The 24588-nt window shown below is 42.8% G+C and overlaps 1 protein-coding gene across 1 annotated transcript in view; it reads left to right on the forward strand.

The window, feature by feature from the left end:
* The first annotated feature begins 1270 nt into the window (after window positions 1-1270).
* Window positions 1271-24588, forward strand: part of RASGRP1 (RAS guanyl releasing protein 1) — a 75220-nt gene continuing 51902 nt past the window's right edge. Inside the window, exons 1-2 of the mRNA XM_032174225.2 lie at window positions 1271-1452; window positions 5984-6168. Of these exons, the coding sequence (XP_032030116.1) occupies window positions 1418-1452; window positions 5984-6168 (220 nt within the window). The 5' untranslated portion in view covers window positions 1271-1417. The remainder of the gene's footprint in view (window positions 1453-5983; window positions 6169-24588) is intronic.

Genomic DNA, 24588 nt, shown 5'->3' on the forward strand with positions numbered 1-24588 from the left:
ACTCTACGAGATGCATTTATTTCAAATGATGTTCATTTTTGGCTCCATCTTGTGTGCCTCATTTTTCATTTCACACACTTCTTTTTGTAGGTTATGTGCTCTTGTAAGCTATCTTGAATTCTGTTTTAAGGACAAGGTAGCATATAAATATAAGGAAATATATAAATGAAACAGAGGAAGGCTTTAAAGTCCAGAACACTATGGCCAGGAAGACAACTATGACTGTGGCTAGAATGATGGTCTGTGGCGGTGATAATGAGTGTGTTATTAGGGCAGTCCAGCAGTGATTACAGGGAGTCAGACGGACCTCAGTCCAAGTCAGAGGTCTCTCTGCTGTTTATTAGTTGTATGATCTAAGGCATAGTATTCTCTGAACCTTCATTTTCTCATCTTTACAACAGTGATCTCTTTGTATCGGGGAGGGTGGATTAAATGAGGTAATGTATAGAAAGCACTTAGCACAACCGCACTCAATCATTAGCTATTGAGATTATCAGCACTATCACCTGGACAAGTAGCGGGTGGGCCGCCCCTCTTGGCCAGGTCTTCTGTGCACACTGACGTTGTATGAAAGCTGTCCCCACGTCTCCCACACCCACCGACGCCAGGCGGCCGCGTCTGGGCCAGATAGGGATCACGCCTGCGGAGCGCACCTCCACACGGGCAGCCCTCGTCCAGGGCGCAGGGCACAGGGCACATGTCTACAGCCCAGTCCTGCAGACGGCTACCTAGAGACCCCAGTGCGCAGGTTAAGGCAACTTCACAACTGTCTTTCCATTCCCTTCCCCTGTCGGACTCCGCGCTCTGATATATACAGGAGAGGCCCGCGAGGGGACAAGGCGACCTCACTGCAATGCTCCAAGCAGCGGCCGCAGGCAGCTGCGTGGAGGCTGTGGGTCGGCTGCGGGAAAGCGGGTCCCATGGGAGCCGCTAGGCGCAGCCCATTTCCCGAGCTCAGGTGGAGGTCGACGAGCACAGGCGCCCTGCAAGGCGCGGGCGTGGTAGCCAGGAGCCCGCTCCTCTCCAACTCCCCTGAGACTTAACCCTTTGACCAAGAGAGGTCGACGGCGGGCAGGGGTGAGAGAACTGCGCGAGGCGCAGGCCTGGGCACCCGCGGAAAGGGGGCAGGTTTCGGGGAAGAGCGGCGGGGCGCCGCACGTTTCCTGCAGCCGCCAGCATCAGCGTGTCAGGTGGTTGCCGGGCGGGTGTGAGCGCGCGCGCCAGGCAGAGGGGGCGCGCTCGCACAAAGTTTGTGCCTGCGGTGCGCCTCGGTCGGGCTCGCCGGGCTCGAGGGCGGGCGGCCGGGGCTACGAGGCCCGGGGGGAGAGAGCCGGCAGGCGGCGGCGGTGGCGGCGGGGGCGATGCGCCGCGCCCGGCCGCGCTAGGTGAGCCGGCTCCGGGAGCGCGGGCCGCGGCCATGGGCACCCTGGGCAAGGCGAGAGAGGCTCCGCGGTGAGTAGAGGCGGCCGTGGCCCTCGGGAGCGCCAGTGTCCTTTCTTGGGAAAGAGGCCCCTGCCCGCCGCCCCAACACCCCGAGGGAAGTTGAGGGCGGAGGGGGGCCGGGGTCGGCCGGAGTCCCGGGACACCAGCGCGACGGGCGGACGTGTCCAGAACGCCCGGCGCGCTGCGCCCGGGGTTTCGGGAAGGGAGCTGGGGCTGAGGGGCGGTGGAGGGGCGGCCGCGAGGCCAGAGCTCGTATGGTGAGATCTGCTAGGGCCGAAGCTCTTCGCGGAGCCGGCGCCCGCCCGCCGACCTCCTCCCCCACATCTCCCCGCCCGGCATCGGGACTCCCACTCGCGGACTTTCCGCGCTGCCGGCACCTGCTGGGGCGCTGGGCTCCGGCTGCGCCACCTGGCGGCCCCTCCCGACCCTTCCCAGAACGGCCGAGGGAGCTTGCAGGGAGCCCGCAGAGGTGGCACCGCTGGGTCGCCCCTGCCCCACGAAAGTTTCCCGATCCATGGGTCAGCGAAACGTACCGCCTTCCGGATGGGAAGCTGCATTCCTCTCCCCCCCACTATGATTCTATAGAGGGTCTTGGATAACAGAAGTTGAAGAAAGAGGGACAGTGAGTGAAAGGGCTCTTGGCCAGGCAGCTTTGAGTTTGTAGCCAAAGGACCAGAACTGGGCAACTGCATGGACAACGGCCTGGCCTCGGCGTAGGGGCTGGACAAGTTGTGCACTTCACAACTCCATTCACGTCGACACTGATGGGACTGTGCCTTGCACCACCATACCCAGTAGCGGCAGGAAGCTTGCGATGCTGGTCTTCCCGTGCTTATAATCCCAAGAACGAAGGGTTCTTGGCCCTGTATGCACGCCCTGCCTCTCCCCATCCAGGCATCTCCTGAGGGTCCACCACTGTACTTTGCACTAGATTCAGGAGGAGGAGTTCAGTACATTAAATTGAGTATTATAAGGGGGAGAGGACGGGACTGGAAGGAATCCACACCAGAAGTCAAGAGAGTCACCTTCCACTGCAAAGAAAGTTGTGGAAGTTCCAGTTCCCTTGCTCCATTTCATCTCTTGCTTTTCTAGGCTGGATTTCATAAAAAGCTCAGCCTGAAACTGACCTCCACTGAGATATGCCTGGAGAGGATTTCACCTAAACCAGTTTAGAGTTTTGACGGTCTCCTTCAGCAAACCTATGGGGCTTTGGTTACTTTTAGGCTTGGAAAACACCTTCAAGTTAATTTGTTTCTCTCGGGGTTTTGTTTTTTGTTTTTGTTTTTTTTTTTCATTTACAAGAAAACATTTGGCTATTGGTTTTTTAAAAAAAATATGCCTTTACAGACTCAGAGGCCATTCATTCTATGGATTGTTGAAACACCTTCGACCTGCCTATAATAAAGCATTTTATAAATCCTTGTCTACTCCCATTTCACCAGAAAAGGCAGAACGATTTCAGGATTTTTCACAAGGCAACCAGTTGAGAGAGTATACAGCAAGAAAGCCAGGTTTCCTAGTCTATGGTGCAAATAATCCCCATCTTCTTAGAACTCTGAGGCTGTAATTTGGCTTTTAGTACTTTCTCTTCTCCCTGTTTTCTCATGCCCTAGCCCTCTGAGTCTCTGGGCTCCATACTTCCCAGATTGCTTTTGTCACCCTTTCTTCCCTTGTACTATCCTATACTTTACCCTGATCCCTCCTAGTTCTGGTAAAAGCATCAACCTTCAAGAATCCACTTATGAAACAAAGTGGTTTCTCTTACTGGTGACACTAGGAAACTTTACCAGAATTAGAAAACAGGGCAGGATTAGGAGTCTCGAATGGTCACTGTCACCAACCAAGAAAGAAAATGGAATTTTCCTTGGATCTGTAGCCACCTCCCCTCCACCCCTAGCAGGAAGAGCTCTGTCTGTAGATAGAGCCTCCAGTTGCAGTTGCCTCTTCTCCAAGGTCTAGGGAGTATTGTGGAAGGCCTGAGAGAAGGAGACTTATACAATGAATGACTTTATTTTTTTTAAATCTTTCCCCTACTCTGCCTTTGGTGGAGGTCTTAATGGTGACAAAGGCAGCAGCTGGGGCAGAAAGCCGAGTAATCCCAGCAGTGGCTATGTAGCCCCAGGTGTAGAGAGTTGTTAGTGCTTCCAGGAAGGGAAGGGCGCCCACCTGGGGTGCACGGCATGGGCCACAAGGGGCTGGCTTCTAGCCTGTCTCTGCAGTGGTGGCCAGGCACATTGCTCTTCTGATTCTGGACCTCCACACTGTAGAAGAGGGGTTTGGAAAATGACCATAAAGAGTCTGTCCAGCTCTAGGGACCTGAGGACAGTTCTGAGGGCCTGCAAAAGGAATATGGGCTGAGATTCCGGCTTTACATTACCAATTATGCTTTTGAAGGATTTTACTTTCATTTTAAATTGAATTGACCTTTTCAGCCTCTCTGTGATTGTCTACAGCTAATCCTGATGTTGTGAAATGTGCAGAGTTCCATGCACAGTAAATATTTATTAAATGAATAAAACCAGAGAGGTGCTGGGTACAAATCTCAGGTTTATTATATATGAGTTTTATAACCTTGGCTATGTCACTTACCCTTTTTTAGATTCGGTTTCAGCATCATGAGATGGGGATAACATCCTTTTGGGCTGTAAGCCTCAAGACAGGGTCAATCCCCAGCAGAGTACCTGCCATAGCATAGGTACTCAATTCATGTCACCATTATATTTTGTTTTTAGAGACTGATCCAATTCTGGGGCTGTCACAGGGCCTGTTTGAAAATCCATTATGGCCAGAAACTTGAGTCCTGTACCACCGACTTGATCTTTCAGGAATTACTGCCTAGTGCCCAATAACCAATTGTTGATTCAATTTCATTGGACCTGCACCAGGTCAGAATAGAGCTGAGCGGCCACTGCAGACCAGCACCCTGGAGCTAGTTTGAAACAACCTGAAGGGCCAGGGTGCCCCTGCACAGGTCTAGCTGTGTACTGAGTGGCCCCATAGTTCAGTTATACACCGTCTCTTAGCAGGCTGGTTTCCCAAAACCCACATGTGCCTAGCATTTTATTTTGATCTAAGCACTTCTTCAGCCCCTTTGGTTGAGATTATATCCTGTCAGAGCAGCTTTCCCAGACACACTCCCTCAAACTGCCTCTTTCTCTTCTGGGAACACCATGCTTCTTACTCTTGACACTCATAGAACACTTATTTAACATTTATATAGCTTTCTTTTCATTATCTCAGTCTGATTCCTCAGCTATATTTTTGTATTAAGGAACTTCTAGACGACCATTACGTAACAACAGCAACTAGTATGTAATGAGTATATAAAGTACCTTCACCGAGACTATCTCACTGTGGTGTTCTCTGGCCAATCACAATGCCTTACTCATAGAATAAACACTTAGAGATTAATTGATGCCATTATGCATTTATCATAGATAGTAAAGTTACACTTCTGAGGTACTTTTTTTCCACAGTAGAGGAGAATTAACTAAATGCTCAAAAGAGTTACCAGCAACACTCATCACTATTAAACCATAAAAGATTATAGATATGGATCTGTGTGTGTATGTGTATTTTTTAATGGAGAGGACAATAAACTTCCCAAATCATTTTGCAGAATGACTTGTACTGATGAGGTCATGACCAGAGATAGAGCTGCGTGTGAGCGGATCAAAGTCCATTGGACTCTTAAGCCATTTCTAGATCCAAACTTGCCCTTTTACATTGAGTTCTGGAACAGCTCTCTCACAGCTCTGCTTTCTGTTTTAATCAGGACCCAAGTAAGGATTTGAAAAAATGATGTTTAGTAACAAAAATGACTCATAATGGTTACCTGTATTATCAACCATGAAAAACAAGATCTTAAAACCAACTAAGATTTGTAAGAAAGGCAGGACTCACTTAAAATCTAAACACCACCATCGTCACCCCTCACTTCCTGCACTTGGGTCCTCAGTCTTTGACTTCTCCCCTAAGGTCCTTAACGATGATTCTGAGGCTGCCTGACCTTGTGTAGTATCTCAGGTACTGCTCAAGATTAATGAAGTTAGCCAAAGATGATCTCGAACTCCCGACCTCAGGTGATCCACCTGCCTCAGCCTCCCAAGGTGCTGGGATTACAGACGTGAGCCACCATGCCCGGCCAAAGTTAGCCAAAGAAACAAATGTAAACAATTTTTAAGATTCAAGTCAGTGGCTTAGTAGCTGAAAAAATATATATATTGCTGGGAGCTAAGGACTGCCAAGATAGTCTTGCCTCTGCCATTCCCCTTCAGGAACTGGGAGACAGTAGGACAGAGCAATCCTAGTGCCAGGATGAAGAGCCCTAGTTGCAACCCTGAAATCTCACCTTTGCTGGGGAGATGTCTCTTTAACAGCCAACCAGTCGTTTGGTGCATTTGCCAAGTGGGAGGGGTATGGCTTCTGTCAGCCCAACTCCTGAGATTAATTGTCTTATCTCCATTCCCTTCCTCTCCAATCTGCCTTCAGAGCGTGGAGCTGCCAGTTTGTCCCCTCACTGCCTTCTCTCTTTCCCCAGGAAACCTTCCCATGGCTGCAGAGCTGCCCCTAAAGCAAGACTAGAGGCAAAGCCAGCCAACAGCCCCTTCCCCTCCCATCCCAGCTTGGCCCAGATCACCCAGTTCCGAATGATGGTGTCTGTGGGACATTTAGCCAAAGGAGCCAGCCTGGACGATCTCATTGACAGCTGCATTCAATCTTTTGGTAAGTTGGCTAACTGCCCACAGGCGTAAAAATCACTCTATTACTTTGTTCTTCCTTTAAAAGTGCTTTCCAGAACAGCAATCTAGATTGTATTTTGGCTTTAAAAATAGCTTTTGAGCCTTTGAAATGTTGGAGACAGTCTGCAGAGCCTATGGCACATGACTATGTGGGTGTAATAGGTCGTGATGAGAAGTGCAATTTTAAAGTGAGAAAAGTTAGGAGAGTTTGCATTTCCATTTTTCTTAGGATGGAGGTTTTTCTTGTGATGAAAAACATCATAAAATGATATTGTGCATCTGGTGCTTTGAGACTTTTCTGTCCTTGCCTTCTTGGGGCACATAAAGACTGTTACATGAGCAAACTTTGTTATCAAACAGAAATTGGAATCATTTGGAGGAATAAAGTCCCAATAATTCCCCTTGCAATCTGGAGGGCAGATGTGGTGGAATAGGAAAGGACTGGGTAAAGCCAGGAGGTTTGTGACGAGAAGACATTGGTTAATAAATGTTGCAATGCAGGGTCAAGGGGCTGAGAAATAAATGTGGACACACACATTTCAGATGCTGCACTCTGTCAGCACCTTTGCTCACCATGAGGGAGGCACAGCTTAGTGCAGCCGTCAAGCAATTATCTGAAAAGATTTTTTTAAATGTTATAAGCGTGGTGTATTTTTGGATTTTTATTTGTGAAATAGTGATTGAAAAGTACTAAATATTTCCTCCCAAAAAAGGATTAAAATTGATGGATTTCAATGAAATCATTGAATTCAAAGATTTCCAGCTTCCTCTTCCTCCTGTGGACTCCTTTTTGTATCCCTCCGTCTCCCATGGTGAAGCAGAGGAGCCTGTGTGGCACAGCTCAGACATACCAACCCCCGCCAGCCTACCCCAATCCTGGGAGGCCCCTGGGAATCTAAGAGAGGCTTAATCAGATCCTAGGCAGCTCAGGATCCATGAGATCTCAGAATGACGGACTAGTGGCTGTGTGTGTTAAGTGCTTGCTCAGACCTTATGTATAGAATTGGGAAATACTTGACATGTTAGGGATATTCATTTAGAACAATTTAGTACGGCATTGAACAGTTTCAGCTATTTCAACATTGGTTTAAAGTAATGGTTCTCAAACATTAGAGTGTCAGAATCACACATGGAGGCTGTTTTTTGTTTGTTTCTTTGTTGTTGTTTTTTTAGCACACATTGCTGGGCCCCATCCCCACAGTTTCTACTCCAGTAGGTCTGGGGTGGGGCACAAGAATTTGCATTTCTAACAAGTTCCCAGGCCATGCTGATGCATCTGACCCAAGAACCGCACTTTGTGAATCATTGCTTTAAAGTGCTGTTTGTTGTAAACACCACATGTTCTCACTCATAGGTGGGAATTGAACAATGAGAACTCATGGACACAGGAAGGGGAACATCACACTCCGGGGACTGTTGTGGGGTTGGGGGAGGGGGGAGGGACAGCATTAGGAGATACACCTAATGCTAAATGACGAGTTAATGGGTGCAGGAAATCAACATGGCACATGGATACATATGTAACAAACCTGCACATTGTGCACATGTACCCTAAAACCCTAAAGTATAGTAATAAAAAAAAATAAATAAATAAAGTGCTGTTTGTTGTAGACCTTAACTTGGAAAAGAGGAAGAATTTTTAGTATTACTAGTTTAGCATTAAATTTTCATTAGATTTCTCTTTATTTTATACTTCAATCTTATTTCACACTTTAATATTTCAGTTAAGATGAATCTGGGAGCAGAACGAATGGCTTTCCATTTCAAAATAATGTCCTTAGAAAATATGCTGCGAGGAGATAAACTAGAGGACAGTGGAGACCGGGGAGGCGCGGCTGACGTGGGGCCATTGTTCATCATGTACTCCACTCTCACTTCCTTCCCAACCTGAATAAACAGCAAAGTTCCTTACACCATTTCAGCAGTCAGATTTACTCGGCTTTAGCAGGCCACCGTGACTATTTTCTGAATAAGGATTTTTCTTCTTTCTGTTTCACCATTGAAAAAAGAGGGACGAGAAACGTGTTTATCACACCACTTTCCTTCCTTCCATGCCTGTTGTGCAACTGCCGGCCGAGTTCAAGACTGTTTTTCTAATCTTCAAAGAATCGTGATATCAACCTGAAAAATACATGACTGATTCTGAAGTCCTTCCCCCCAAGTAACGAAGCCTAATTCAATCCCCTTAACAGACCCTCCAAAGGCAACGATAATTTGTTGTGTTCTGGAATATGTTGAACTGAAAAAAGTGGCTTAAAATCCCAAAGCCGTAAAAGTCCCATTGAGTCTAACAGTCTTTTATCCATTGTCAAGCAGCATTGATTAAGCCCTTAATTGTATCTGACACTGTGCTAGGCAGTGCTCAAGAAGAATTACAGCGACCAAACTCTCCCTTCCATTAGAGCTTACAACACCTGAGAAACATACTGTTCAGGAAATATATATATATATATACACACACACATATACAAAGGACAGGGTGTATATATATATATGTATATATATATATATACACACACACATACAAAGGACAGGGTGATATATACCGAAGGTATGCAGGAAGAGTAAGTTTTTATACCATGTAGAGTTTGAGTAAGTGCACTTCATGGGTGAGGACACAGGTCAAGGAGAACAGCCACCATTTGTTTAAGTCCCTCACGGCCCAAGGGAATGCTGCAGGAAGTCAGTAAGGTAAGATCTCAGGGTTTTGTGTATTATGTACTGCAGAGTTTCTCATCACAGTACATGAAAGAGGCAAAAAAGAAAAGACGCTCTGTGTCTGGAAGGAACAGAAGCCAGCACCTTTTGTCTGTCTCTCTTCTTGCTCTTTGGTTATCAGTTGACCCATCTATGGGGCTGGGACATGGAAATTGGGCTACAGAGGAAATGGAGCGAGGAATCAGCAGCAGACTTTATGACAGAGAAAAGCCCATAGCAAAATATATGCCTGTGCTTCCGTAGGTCTCTTTAAGAGGTGATCTGACAGTAGAACAGAGTGAGGCTATGCTTCTCCTGAAGCTTACCTTACTGGTTAGTTTCTCAGGTTTGTACAGAAAAGTGGTGCTTTAGATTAAAGCAGTCTAGCTAGCTTTTTATTAATGAGTTTAGATGTCTTCTCATTTTAAACCCATGAAAAACTGTACAGAAGTGTGGAGGGGAAATTATTATCATTATTATTATTGGCACTCTTTTGCCTCAGACCCTAATTTCAGCTACTCCACCAAGCAACTTGAATAAAAGAGGGAAAGAAACTGTTTTAAAGAGAAAGACTGAATAATTGTTAATTTAGTTTCTACTGCCTCTCAACCTCACCTTCTTGCTTTCAGGAGGTTTGAATTGGCTACAGCTGTGCTGTCCAATGCACTAGCCACATGTGGCTATTTTGATATACATTTCAATTAAAGTTAAATGTAAGATTTCGTTTCTAAGCCTCACCAACCATAGGTGAAGTGTGCAATAGCCACAAATGGCACCTACTGTTGGACAGAGGAGAGAGCATTTCCATTGTTGCAAAAAAGTCAGTTGGACAATGCTGGAGAGGGTAGATGGTTGTCTCAAAGGAAAAAAGAATAGATTTTCTGCAAACTGTGGGATTTGCATTTTGCTAGTATTTCTAGATAAGAGTCTGAATATTGCTTAAAGCATTGTGGGCATTCAGAAGTCTCACTGATGGCTATCTCTTTAGCATTATTAACCATTAATTACCACCCACACTGTTCTCAGAAGAAGGACTTATATTGCTTTTAAGGGCAGTGGCCAGTACGTATAAATTAAGAGCACTTTCGAAGGCCTCTAGCAAGCCTCTCAGTGTCACATACAAGGTTACAGATCTGTGACTAGAAACTTACGGCCTTGAGTCATAGTTCATTGCTTTAACCATGAAACAACCCACTCCCGCCTTCTGTTCTAACCAGAGGTCATGCTTTACATTCTCAGCATATTATTGCTAGTTAATCCTCTCTTCAGCTGAGCATAATAAGGCGAATCATCACAACCTGGTTACACTTATGTCAAATATATGTGAATCACACCATCTGTTTCAGAGGTAGAAAAGACCTATGAGATCATCTGGGCTTTTAATTTTTTTCCCTTTACAAGAGGGCTGCCAGCATTTGGGGCCAAATGGAAGGCTTCAAATGTCTGAATTCACAAAGCTCTTTCCTTGTCTCCCTGTCAGTGCAAGACAACTTCTGACAGCATCGGAAAGAAAACTGCACACCTGCCTCAGAAAGGGCCCCCCTGACACACACACACACAACAACCCACCCCAGCAAGCAGACCTCCTACTCCCAGTGAGACGTGGGAAGAAACTCCATGTTTCATCTTACCTGTTAGTGTGAAGGGAAATGCTTCCTAATATCTTCTATTTATGGACTGTCTTATTTTTTCTTAGAGTTCCATTTGTATTGATTTTCTTTTACACTGAGAACAGCTCTGAAATAGGCAGGTCAGATATTACTCTCTCCATTGAACAAACAGGAAAATAAACCTTTAAGAATTGAAAGAATTTGCCTTGTGCCCCCAGTCTCAAGAGAGGGTGTGCTGCTCCCGTTCTCCTTCCCCTACCTCTAGCAGCCACTTGCAACCTGGGTTGGGGCAAGCCTGGGTCTCTCTCCTAAGACAGCCCTTCCTACACTCAGGGGAGACCTGCATGCCACACAGGACAGGCCTGCACCCAGTGCCCACCCTTCTGCAGTCCTGGTGTCTCCCCAGTTAGAAGTGAAACTCCATTCACTGTAAGAAATGTTGATTGGACCCCATCTACATACCAGGTGTCTGCCTGATATTCTCTATTGAGCAAAGTGTGAATCAGTGAATTCCTGTGTGAATTGTACTAATGCTATCCAAAGACCTTCCAAACTAGAAATACCCCAAAACTAATAGGTATGTTTTCTCCACCATGGAGCAGTTGGATATTAAAAGCATTTTATAGGCCTCAGCTTATTGAAAGTAAAACATTCCATCTGTTTTTAAAATGGGAGCCACAAAAGGCAAACACACACTCAGGGCCATAGCCCTCTCCGTAACAAAGGAAAGATTAGGTATTTCTTACCACTCTGCAACTTGGTCTGTGCACCAAAGCAAGGTGCCCAGAGGGCAACAGGAGCATAAGACCAGAAGCCAAGGGCCATGACATCATTGGGGATGTAGACCTAGTAACAGGCAACACCAAAGAACAAAGTCAGTTGTAGTGTCAGGAAGGGGCCGAAGCCTTAGCCACTGTTGATAGCAGGCCCTGTGTGAAGAACACAGCTCTCCCAGAAGCCTCCTCAGTGGAACCCCCCAGTCACTGGTAGTCGTGGCTACAAGATTTCACGTGTAAAGGATGGTCCTTGGGGACACTTGCATCCTGAGGCTTCTAGTCATCAGAGCAGCTCCCAGGCTGCTCTTAGCCCTCTAGAATGAATTAGCATTATTATAAGACTGGACACTATTTATTCCAAGGAGGACTTTGCTGCATCTTTGATGAGCAGGCATCCCCAGTTACCCATGCTGGTCTGCCCTCTCATGAGCATGGGTTTCTGTGACTGCCAGGCCTGAGAAAGGAGGAGATGGGAAATCCCCTTCATTCATATCTGTGCTCTCCTGCTTGGCGGTGTTTGTTGCAGGCCCCGCTGTAGAGAATAGAGGCAATGCTTATGAGTAAGTTAGACAGTGTCTCAGGAATTCTGAGCAGTTCGATTCAGTAAAGCCATCCAGAGAGATGAGTTTTACTGCTGAGAGAGCTGGAGACAGACAGACAGTGGACGGACAGTAGTTTAACACTTACTGTGGACTCTGTAGGATCCTGAGCCTTTACCTAACTTGACCCAATTAATCCTCCCAACAACCCTATTAGGTGGTTGTTATTTTGCTCCTTTAACTAATAGAGAATTGTAGCTCAGGGAAGTTAAATGACCTGTGGAAAGTAGTTCAGCTCATTAGTGAGAGAGCTGCTGAGATGTGAACTCTGGTCAGTCTTCCCCCGAGGTTCACGTTCTTTCTGCTATTCCAGAGATTCTCCAACTTTGGCATGAGGAATAATCAGGGAGTGTGTTGAACATTCAAATTCCTCACAGTCAACCCCAGAGATTGCCATTCAGCCAGCAGTCACCGGTTTTGATGGAGGTGACCCATGAATGGATGTTGAGAAATACTGTCGTATAGCACACTTGCTTCCTGAACATCCCAGATCATTTTTCTCAGGCATCCTAGGAAAACCTGAAGGGCACAAATCTTCAGGGAAGCAATAGAGCATATAGGTTTTTCAGCTATGTGAACTAGAAAAGCACATGGTGAAGCCAGCCTCTTGGAGATCTCTAAAGCAATCCAGCCAGATCTAATGAGATCCCTGCCTAAGAGCAGGTGTGAAACCCTGGGAGCACTTCTATCAGATTTTCCTGCATTCCTGTCTCTTCTCAACTGCAGTAAGCCCCCTACAAAACGTACAGCCTGTCTGTCTGTTGGCTATGTAAATAGAATGTGGATGTCTGTTACAGTTACCGTTTGATTCTTGCATTCAAAGGCCATATTCCTAGTGTACATTTCCACCTTTATTCAACACTCCAGTTTCCTATGGTGCTGGGAGGGTCTACTCCCTAACTCATGCCCATCCCCATGGGTCAGAAGACTACAGTAGTGGCTTAGCTGGGGAAGAATTGGGGAGTGCTTCTCCTGAGTACTTACCCAAAAGTACTACTTTGGCAACAGATTATGTAAGGCAATATGTTGACCTGAAGTTTATGAAGTCTGTGATGAAAACACATTGGGAAACTGTGTGAAAGCAAAAACAGTCTTTTCAGTAATTGGCAGAAACAGCTGTGTTGGACCCTGAGACCCCTGGAGAAGGTCATCTACAGTTCAGGCCCCAGCTGCAGCCCACCTGCTGATGTTAGAACTTGTCCACTCCTGCCCGGAACAATTACAGCTGCTGTGTCTCGTTCTGGAGTTACAGTGAGCCTTGGCTGCAACCTAGTTGGGGTTGCCCTAGAGTGGCTGGAAGGAAAAGAACAGGGAAAGAGTGAGAATGTAAGCAGGGCCAGCTTCCTGGGCACGCCACCTCTGAAGGCCCACAGGTTCCCATGCTTGGTTTAATGCTGTCACAGTCTTGAAATTTTAAATAATTTTTGAATAAGGGACTATCATTTTTAATTGCACTGGGTCCCACCAACTATGTAGTCAGAGGTCTGTGTAAGAGCCACAAGACCAGAAGGCAAAAATAATTTGCCATGTGTTGAAGACACATAGAACGATGTGGATTTATGTCTTAATTTTTTTCTTCATAGATGCAATTGTGAAACAAAAATTATTTCCTTATCTCCTAGCAGTGGTGTGCTTGGCTGGCTCATACCAGCTCACAAGAGCAGATTGTTAAATTTTCAGGAATTTTGCAAGCTAGTTGTTAAATACAGCCATGATTGAAAATTAAGTTATATACGCTTACAATTAAATTATATTAAAAACAAAGAAAAGAAATACTGAAAACTCACCACCTCCTAATTCATATTATCTTTGCTTTTGAGGTTATGTCTGTTATGTCTACCTGGTACAAATGCTATATAATGGTATGCTAGCATTCATCTTTTCCCAGCTCCGTGTTCAGTGAAGTCATGTTAGTAGCTTGTTAGTAGTCTGTTGGGAGTATTTACACCGTGGAAATCGACAAACATCACTAATCAGGGCTTACTTTTCAATCCCTCCCCTGGAGAGCCCATTGTTAAACATTTACCAGCACACCACTGTCTCCCAGATACAGAGGGTGCTTACATAACAAAATGTTGAGGTGGGAAGGGACCCCAAAAGCTGGTATTTCTATTTTTTATCTCTTAATTAAGAGAAAGTAATAATTCTGCTATTATTTTGCTTTCATCTATGTTTTTTATAAAACAACCTCTCCATGTGTTCTTCAAAGGAAAGGAACAATGGACCTTAGAGATAAGGAAATCATGTATCAGTGCGGTTGAGAAGTTTTCTTAAAGAAGTGACAATGGAACATGAAAACAGCATGAGAGATTCTCATTCTGAAGTCAAAGTTATTTTGTGTTTTTATTGTTTTAATTCACCTCTAAAATATCTCTAAGATTAACCAGCCTTGTGTCTGATCAACCCTCAATTTTGTGAACTTTTGTTCTTCATGTATTATATGCTATCTCTATTTTGATTTCTGATTCCATCTGCTTAATCATTTGCCTTCATTACCCACTGCATAGTAACAGGCACTATTGGTGTATATAACCAAGCTTTTCTTGAGTATGTTTTCATAAGTTTGTTTGCCTACTGTATTTCCAGTTTTATGAACGGTCTGTTCATATCCTTTGCCTATTTATCACTTGCTGCTTAATGCTTTTATTATTAGAGGCGTGCAAAAGCTTTTTATATAAAAAGCTGTTAACTCTTTGAATATCATTTACTATAGGCATTTTTTTTCCTATTCTCATTTTCATTTTTATGTTGGTTTTGATATTGTCATGTATAGAAACTTTGTATTTTTATGTGTTTAAATTTGCCCATTTCTATTTAGCTTTTTAAAATTCTAAACCTTAAAAAAATCCCTATTCCAAAGATTTAATTAATAGTCCATTGTCATTTTAATCACAGTTTTACTTAATCCAGTGTCTAATTCCATATCATACATTGTCGTGGATGATCAATACAAGCTTGTCAATAAGTTATTGCTGGCGAAAAAGAAGCCTTCAGTTTTGTTTCTGAGATTGTCTTTTCCTTAAAACCACAGCGCTTGGACCGGTCACTTTGTAACTCAGAGCCTCCGTTTCTCGCTGTGATATCATTGAAATGATTTCTGAGACTTAAAGTGTCTGGAAGAAGGTATAATGGGGCGTCTCCATCATGATATTAAACTTGAAGAAAGTCCTTCAGGAATTTGCATATTTTAAGAATGTGCTTTTGGATGTATTTGAAGAGTCAATATTCTTAGGATAGAGTCTTAGAAACCCAACAAATTTTTAACAAATTTTTCTAACTCACTCAGTCTTTAAAAATTATTAATATAGACTGTTTCTTGTTCTTACATAGACTTTGTGGTGAGATACACATAACATAAGATCAACTACTAGCATAGACTTTTAAAATACTATTTTAGTGATAGCTAACTTTCGAGCATTTACTATGAATACCACAGTGTTTATGTTAATATTTTACATATGTAGTCTCATTTAGTTCCCATTATTTTATAAGTTCTTGTATTTACAAAGATCTAACTGTCCCTTAGCCTTTATACTTACTTTATAAATGTTAATAACTTAAAATTATTCATGTTCACCATAGAGAACGTAGAAAATACAGACTGGCAAAAAGAAGAAAATTACCGTCACTCATTTTACCATCAAGAGCAAGATAAGCAGTATCAACTTTCTTGGGTGTGCCTTTCTTGATTCTCTTCTATGGATATTTACGTGTATTATAATCACAGTAACTTTTTGGTAATAAACTCACTATAACTTTTTGCTTCCCATAATTTATATCTTAAACAATTTTGATCTTGAAATCAATATTATTATTTATAAAGAGGTATGCTAGCACACAAGGTTGCTCTTCTATTTTGAAATTGATTTTTTAAAAATAATTCTGCTTAGTCCCTTCAAATATAGGACATAAAAGTGAAGGTTGCTTGGCAACTGAAATGATGGTAATGAGGAATTAAAGACATTACAAGAAAAGAAGAGTACTCAGTTCTTTTCAATGCTGCATGCTAATTTCAGTAACTATGGCTGATTACAGTTGTAATAAATGAAGGAAACATAAAACGTCCATTAAAAATTCTTCATGTGAACTTTTTTTTATTTTGTATTACAGTGAAAGTGAGATGGGGTTTGTTGAAGAGAAACTTTATTTTCAGAAACAAGAAAAGATCTTTTGTCTGTATTAACTTTTTTTCTTTTCTTTTTTTTCTTTTTTTTTTCTTTTTTTTTTTTTTTTGTGACAGAGTCTCACCCAGGCTGGAGTATGGTGGTGTGATCTTGGCTCACTGCAACCTCCGCCTCCTGGGTTCAAGCGATTCTCGTGCCTCAGCCTCCCGAGCAGCTGGGTGTGCACCACCAGAGCCAGCTAATTTTTCTATTTTTAGTAGAGATGGGGTTTCACCATGTTGTCCAGGCTGGCCTTGAACTCCTGAGCTCAAGAGATCCACCTGCCTCGCCCTCTCAAAGGGCTGGGATTACAGGCATGAGCCACTGTGCCCAGCCTATTAACTTTCTAAGGGAATATTAAGAAGTTAGCAACTGGGTGAGATACATAGCAGAAACAAAGATTTGGTACATCTGTGATTCTTCAGCAGCACAGAAGGGATGGTGGGCAGTGGTGTGAAGGAAGCCATGTTGTCTACTTTGGTTTTTTTTTCCCCCAAAGAGTAGTCAAGGGCCCTGGAGAGATTGCTAAGGTTCTTACTAGAGGCTTCAAGCAGAAGATGCTGCCTAGGATGGAGATGTACTTACAAGGACACCAGTGATTCATTGAAATACACAAAGGGAGTAGAGACTAGAGGGGGAAGAGGGAAGCAGAGGGGAAGAGAGAAGCAGAGGAGAAGAGGGAGGCAGGGATTGCCGGTTTTGTAACAAAGAATGCAGTCACCAGAAAAGTAAGGCAGTTGGGGATGAAGCCATCCAAGAACTTATCAAAGGTATGTCTTTGCCAGAAAGTGAGGATTTCTAGTTGGAGGAGCAAATGGAGCTATGTCTGTCTCCTCTTCACTGATCTATCTGAATCATGGTATAGGACTTGGTTCTGTAATCTTGTGAACAGCCTCATTTTAAGGGGGAACCCACAATATTCAGGAAGCCAAGAAATGTCCGTGTTAATCATCTATGAGTCTATCTTGCTGGAATATAGTTATAGACTATAGAACATCCTTAAATCTGATGAGCAATTAATCATTGGTTAATTTTGGATTCACTTATTAAATGCCAAATGCATAGGGGATTTTTCACACTCTCTGCCCTTCCTCCTTCCCAGTCATGAGCACCACAATTGGATTCCATATTTACTTCATCCAAACCTACCTTGGTGGGTTCACCATTTACCTCCAGTCCTGGGGAGTGAAGGCCAGACTGTGAGTTACTGTCATTTCTGAGGGGCTGCTTCCCAGATGAGAGCCATAGGACCCTCGCCTCTGGCCACTGGACTCAGTCTTCATTTATTGCCAAGGATGAGCACTGGGCCTCAGGAATGGATGCTGGGGTCTACCTGACTGTTTGGCCTTACTTTAATCCCTAAAGGAAAAGCTCCCTACATTTATTGCGTCTGTGGTCCCCCCACCCTCTCTGTCCCCAGTGCTTAAGTGTCTCATTACCTTGTCAGCAACTACCAGTGTCTACCTGAGATAGACTAAGCTTCATTTAACTGAGAAAGTGCACCCTTAAAATTGCAAGGAGAAATGATGGAGGAGGACCCTCTGGATTAAAAGAGACTTAAAAGACATTTCAACCAGCCATAGTATGCGAACCTTTTTTCTAAAAATTATGTGTGTGTACACATACACACTCATAGGAGTATAGATGGATCCAAATCTGCTGTATGCTGATCGTTGTTGCAGCTGGCTGAGTGCATGGAGGTCCCTTACGTTGTTTTGCTCACTATGGTATATATGCTTATAATTTTCCATAATCTTTTTTTGAGACAGGGTCTTGCTGTGTCACCCAGGATGGAGTACAGTGGTGCCATCTTGGCTCACTGCAGTCTCTGCCTCCCCAGCTCAAGTGGTCCTTTCACCTCAGCCTTCTGAGTAGCTGGGTCTATAAGCATGTGCCACCATGTCTGGCTAATTTGTGTGTGTATGTGTATTTTTTTGTAGAGACAGGGTCTCACCATGTTGCTCAGGCTGGCCCCAAACTCCTGGGCTCAAATGATCTGCTCACTTCAGCCTTCCAAAGTATTGGGATTACAGGCATGAGCCACTGCACCCGACCTCTAATGATGTATTAAAATTAAAAGTGTCCTCAAACCTAGGAAAAATAGATGATTTAGGATTACAAAACATTTAAACGGATTTTAGGAAATTTCTCTCAATTTTCTTAGGTCGCAAAATAGAGTGGCTGTGCCTGTTTTAAAGAAGGGAGAGGAAAATAAAGAATGAAAATGGTTACTTTGGTTACACATCATGAAAATAATTCACCCATGTCATGTACTTGACATCTCATGTCACAGCCCATTCCCCAGTCAGCACTGAGATGCTCAATTCCTGGGTATCCAAAAAGACCAAAAAAAAAAAAAAAAAAAAAAAACAAACCTGGAAACTTGTAATCTTTAATGCTACTGTCAGAGGTGGGAGTTGGAGTTGAGTAAGTAAGAGAATGTGATACTCTCCTCCACACCCCATCTCTCACACACACACACACACACACACACAGAGTTTTGAGCAGGGAAATGCTGTGACTGTGGCACAACTGATTTCAGCAAGCGGTGAAAAGATTGTGGAGGCCACATCGCATGGCAGTCTTTGGAATCTAAAGCTGAGTCTGCCATTTAACACATGTGGGGATTGTTTGCCCATTTTTAAAATGGAGAATAATGGTAAAAAAATTTTAAAGGCGGTTTTACTTTCGGTGAAAATTTAACAAGGTTGTCTTAGTTTGAGTTTTCCCAGGAGCAGATCCTGAGACAAGGATTTTTAAGTACAAATAGTTTACTTTGGAAGGTGGTCCTAGGAAAAAGTGGTAGGGGAGTAGGGAAGGCAGCTCTTGGAGGGTGCATTACCGAGTTACAACTCTGGGAGTCAGAGTAGGAGGCTCTTTTCAGACCTATCTTATCCAAGGGAAAGGAGCTGGAGCATTGATGTACCAAGTCCCATCGGTCATTGGTTGAGGGCTGCTTTTAAGAGGGTGTTAAGTTTCCAGCACATTTGGCCTGCCTTGCACACAGGTGGGGGTGTGAAGGGCTTACAGAAACCTCTCAGGCTGGTGGAAGTTGAGTTGGCATGCATTACAATGATAAGGTCTGAGAGTATGTGTGTGGGAACTTACAGGCTCTGCTACAAAGTCAAAAAGTAAATGTTAGATGGGCAAATATAGGCTACATGAAAATCCAGATAAACAGTTTCAAAGTTAGTTTATAGTCATACTCAAAGTGTATACACATAGATATGAGTATTGAAGGATGTCCTTCTGTAGGTGAACCATTTATGAGTGGCTGTGGACATTTTCATCAGATTTAAACACAATCTATGTTTTTGGTTAGACACACTGTGGGAAATAGTATAATTAGTCAGAATTCAGGATATGAATAACATAGCACAAAGAACTTAGACAAACAGGACTTCAATAAAAATAAATGTAAAGTCTTGCACTTAAGTTTAAAAATGGTGCTTCCTATATGTTCTGGATGGGGGGAAACTGTATTAATTGTAGTTCTTATGAACAATACCAAGAGATTGTAGTAGATTATAAATTCAACATGAGTCAGTAGTGTCATGTGTCTTCCCCACAATATTAACTTTCCAAAAGTTAAAATAATTAGAGATTGCATCAACAGAAATAGCCTTTCCATGTTAAGGGAGTAATGCCTCCATTCTATTCTGAGGTCCAGTGCTAATGCTGACACGTAGTAACTTTATTCCCTTAGCAAGTGTCTTAATGTTTCTGAGACTCAGTTTCTATCAACCTGAAAGTTAGTAGATACTTCCCCTGGATTGTTGTGAAGTAAGCATCTTACTAGAAAGCTAGAATTTATGGCCCAGCACGGTGGCTCACGCCTGTAATCCCAGCACTTTGGGAGGCCAAGGTGGCAGGCGAATCATGAGGTCAAGAGATCGAGACCATCCTGGCCAAGATGGTGAAACTCCATCTCTACTAAAAATACAAAAATTAGCTGGGTGTGGTGGTGCACACCTGTAGTCCCAGCTGCAACAGAATACTCTGGAGGCTGAGGCAAGAGAATTGCTTGAACCCAGGAGGCGGATGTTGCAGTGAGCCAAGATTGTGCCACTGCACTCCAGTCTGGCGACAGAGTGGGACTCCGTCTCAAAAAAAAAAAAAAAAAAAGGGAAGAATTTATGTAAAATGTTATTAAAATTCCAATCTGCAGTACATACTCAAAAACAGTAGCAATCGTTATTAGTATAGACTTGTTAAGTGTTAGTGTATGGCTTTTTCAGGTTAATAATGCAGCTTGCCAGAGGATCCAAAATCACGTCATGGAGATACAAAGTGGTTATAATAGCTGTGCCAAAAAAATTACCAGGATGGTGTCATAATAGACACAAGCAGCTGTGAGACTAGAAGAGAGTGTTATAATTTAAATTTTTACATGAATTTGAGCTATATTAATGCAGTGTTTAGTAAGGAAGACCTGAATAGTCTCTCATTTTTCAAAATATTAGGACAATGATGGAAATCCAACCAGAACTATCTTTGGGAATTTATTAGAAATAATATGGAGTATTTCATATATCTAAAACACAGGAAGAGTTCAGGATGCCTGCAGGCCTTAGGAGTGCCTGAAATTAGGGACTATAATACTTTTAGGAGTCGTGCATATGTTCTGTGTATGTATGTGTCTCTTCTCTGTCTGACTTGCTTCTCTCTGCTTGTCAGTTCATCATTTTCTTTCACTGAAGATTTGTTTTCTACATGGCACTAACAGCTGTAAATCATGCATCTCTTACCATTAGAGATTTAATATTTTTTTTTCCTCAAGTTCAGTGAAAAAAAAAAAAACTGTCAGGGAAGAACTTTGGTTCAGACTTGGCCAGGTGGCTACTGCTTGAATGAATTAACTGTGGCCACAGGGTTGGAGTCATTTAATAGTCCAGCATTTCTCTCTAAAACCACATGACGGAATCTGGGGAAGGAGCGTTTCCTAAAGGAAGGCTATTGTGCTGGGCATACGAAGCAGTATCTGTCATGACCAAGATCTGACCAAACACTAGGGTGCAGCATGCTATTAGATTCAAGTTTAGTTTCTGGATTTTAAGATGGGAATGGAAAGGCTAGAGAGAGTGCAGAGGAGATAAATAGTTAAGAAATTATACAGAAATAACATCTGTGAGGATATAAGATGGCAGAACCTGAAATGAAGACAAATAAGTGGGTTTTCCCCTTTGTTTTCTTAATAATGTAAACATGTATGTCTCAATAGTAATAACCATAGAAGAGCTAGTATGAGTTATTTACCTCCAGTGGGACGTATAAAGGGTAAACAAATTTAAATCTACCAAAGAACTGGGACTTCCCATAAAAAAAGTTAAACATCAAAAGGAGAACTTTCATATCTGACCATAGCGGAATACTGGATATTAGAATTATTTTCCTGCTACAAACAGCTATAAAACTGGACAAAATATCTGAAGCAACTATTTTTGGGTCTCGGAAAACAAGACAGACATGTGATTGTGGATAAAATAAAAAGATGTGAGGTTAACTCAAAACTCCTCTTGGCTTTCTGCCTGAGAGCACTTTACAAATCATGGTACAGGAAACTGGAGCCCAGTGAGCAGCATCTTGCCTTGCAGAGCATCTTAGTTCATTTTCTGCTGCTGCAACAGAATACCAGACTGGGTAATTTATAAAGAGATTTATTTGGTTCACGATTCTGGAGGCTGGGAAGTGCAAAATGAAGGGACCACATCTCGTTATGTCATAACGTGGCAGAAGGCATCACATGGAGAGAGAGCTTGCAAGACAGAGACAAAGGGGGCCAAACTCCCAAGATAACTAACCCTCTCCCAAGATATGGAGTTAAATCCATTCGTGAGGGTGAACCCCTCATGACCCAATCACCTCTTAAAGGCCTCACCTCCTAATACTGTTACAATGACAATATTAAATTTCAACAAATTTTGGAGGGACATTCAAACCACAGCACAGAGACAACAGTTTGTGTTCAGGGATTCAGGGATGGCTGGCATTTGTGGAGTAGCATACAAGAGAGAAGGTATTTCCAAAGACTAAACTATGCATGGATATGATGAGATTCTATGACCCCTAATAGTTCCTAGGGGTCTTTGAGTTAAAGGAAGTCTCATGGTCTGGGAGATAATGCAGTTCCAACCAGCCAAAATGGAGAGACATAATACTTTGGGCATTCAGGTGGGATGTGAAAAAGACTGCAGTGTAGGAGTTGGGCTACTTTAGCCCTAGAATATGAGCTAATCTTGACTTACCCTAATGAAGCCTAAATCTGAGCTTCAACAGCATTAATTTAAGGTCCCATGAATTAAATACCACTATAAAGGAACATATTAATAATTCAAATTATCAATATTGCACTTACAGTGCCCAGCATGTAATAAAAATTATAAGACAGAAAAAGCAGCAGGAAAATGTGACTCATAACCAGAAGAAAAAGATCAATAGAAATGAACTCAGAGATGACACAAATGCTGGAATTAGTAGATAGAGAATTTAAAGCAGCTATTATAAATAAATATGTTGGAGGATTTAAAGTAAGATGAATAGATGTAAGTAAAGTAAGTAAAGTTAGATGACCTTGGCAGATAAATTGCAACAAATAAAAGGAACCAAATGGAATTCTAGAACTGAAAAATAAAATATACCAAAAAGAAAAATTAACTGGATGGGCTTAATACTATAGTGGATGCAAGAAAAAAAGAAAGAAAGAAAGGAAGGAAAGAAAAAGAAAGGAAAGAAAGAAAGAAAGAAAAAGAGATCAGTAAAGTCAATGACAGGTCAATATCTCAGAGAGAAAAGGCTGAAAAAAAAAAGACTAGAGTTTCAGATGATGTAACCAGAGTTTAAATGGAAATGAAAGGACCTGGAATAACCAGAATCTTGAAGAAGAACGAAGTGAAAAATTTACACTACCTGTTTTCAAGACTTAATATAAAGCTATAGTAATCAAGTCCATGTGATATACATATAAGGATAGACAAATATATCAGTGGTGCAGAATAGCACGTTCTGGAAGAAATGTACATATATGGTCAGTTGATCCTCAACAAAGGCACCAGAGCAGGTTAATGAAGAAAGGAGTGTCCTTTCAACAAATGGTGATGGAACAAATGACAGTCATGAAAAAAATGAACTGTGACCTGTCTCTCACACCATACACAAAAAATGAGATGAATCAAATTACATAACTGCAAATAATGTTAACCTGAATGTAAAGTTAAACCGATAAGGCTTCTAGAAGGAAATTTAGGACAATGTTTTTGCAAACTTAGGGTATTTTTTAGACAGGACACAAAGGACTAACCATAAATAATATATTTAACAAATTGGACTTTATAAAAATCAAAAACTTCTCATCAAAAGATACCATTAAAGAAATGAATTGAAGAAAAATACTTGGGGAATATATATATATATCTCTGACAAGAACTTCATTTTATGCTAATATACAAAGGGAAATTCCCTGTGGCCCAGATGAATTGCCATTATTGGGACCCTCTGGCTCACACCAGATTGATTTCTGATCACACTTTTGAAATTAGAATTAACCAAGCCCCACCAAGGAGTCTGTAATATAGGCAGGCACCAAATCAGCTGTGTTAAGTACTTCCCTTGCATGTTGCCCTGAGAATAGGCGAAAGACTTCACTGCTGATTTCTGAAATTGGAAGGGGTCTTCATGGGGTCATCTAGTATAGCTTGTAGATCTACTGCAGGGCAAGGATGAACTCAGTGGTCTAAATCAATCTAATCAAACTTGATCTGATCCCTTGGGAGCTTTTTAAGAATGCAAATTCTGTGCTCCATCCCTGGATCTCTTGATGGAGTAGGTATTAGGTAAGGCCTTGGAATCTATTTTGAGTTCCGTTGGTGGCTTTTTGTTTGTTGTTTTGTTTAGGCCAGTCAATGAAGCAGTGGGAGTGGAGAAGAAACCTGTAACTGGTTGTGATCAATTAGTTGTAAACACCACTTCAGTCAGACCAGTTTTTGTTCTGCTTTTGTTGTTGTTTTTTAGTTTAGTGTGTTGTTTGAGACAGGGCCCTGCCTCTGTGTCACCCAAGCTGGACTGCAGTGACAGTATCAGCTTATTGCAGACTTGAACTCCTGGGCTCAAGTGACCCTCCCATCTCGGCCTGCCAGAGTGCTGGGATTACAGGCACTTAATGGGTGAGCTGCCACCCCAGGCCCAGCCTTAGTTTTGTTGGTAAGCTACTCAGGAGGTCTTGAAAAGTCTCACCTGCATCTTAGTCTATCAGAATCTGACCCTTCCTTCAAGGTGCATCTCAAATGCTACCTACCATCTTTATGAAGGTTTAGCCATTTCTTCCAGTCAAATCTGACTTTCCCCTTCCTCTGAACTGCCCGTGTTTACCTCCCTCTAGGCCCTGACTGTACCCTGTACTGTAGTATTGCCTGTAGCTTCTTCAGGCTGGGACAGGGTGCTTATTATATCTGCAATCCCACAGTACCTATCACAGTGCTCTTTGAGCAAAGAACTCTGGTCTTGTGATGAGAAAAGCCAAGCCTAGAATGCCAACTCTGCCACTTGATGGTATTATTATCCAT

The sequence above is a fragment of the Hylobates moloch genome, unplaced genomic scaffold (assembly GCF_009828535.3).
Source record: "Hylobates moloch isolate HMO894 unplaced genomic scaffold, HMol_V3 SCAFFOLD_14, whole genome shotgun sequence".
NCBI classification, from domain to species: Eukaryota; Metazoa; Chordata; class Mammalia; order Primates; family Hylobatidae; genus Hylobates; species Hylobates moloch.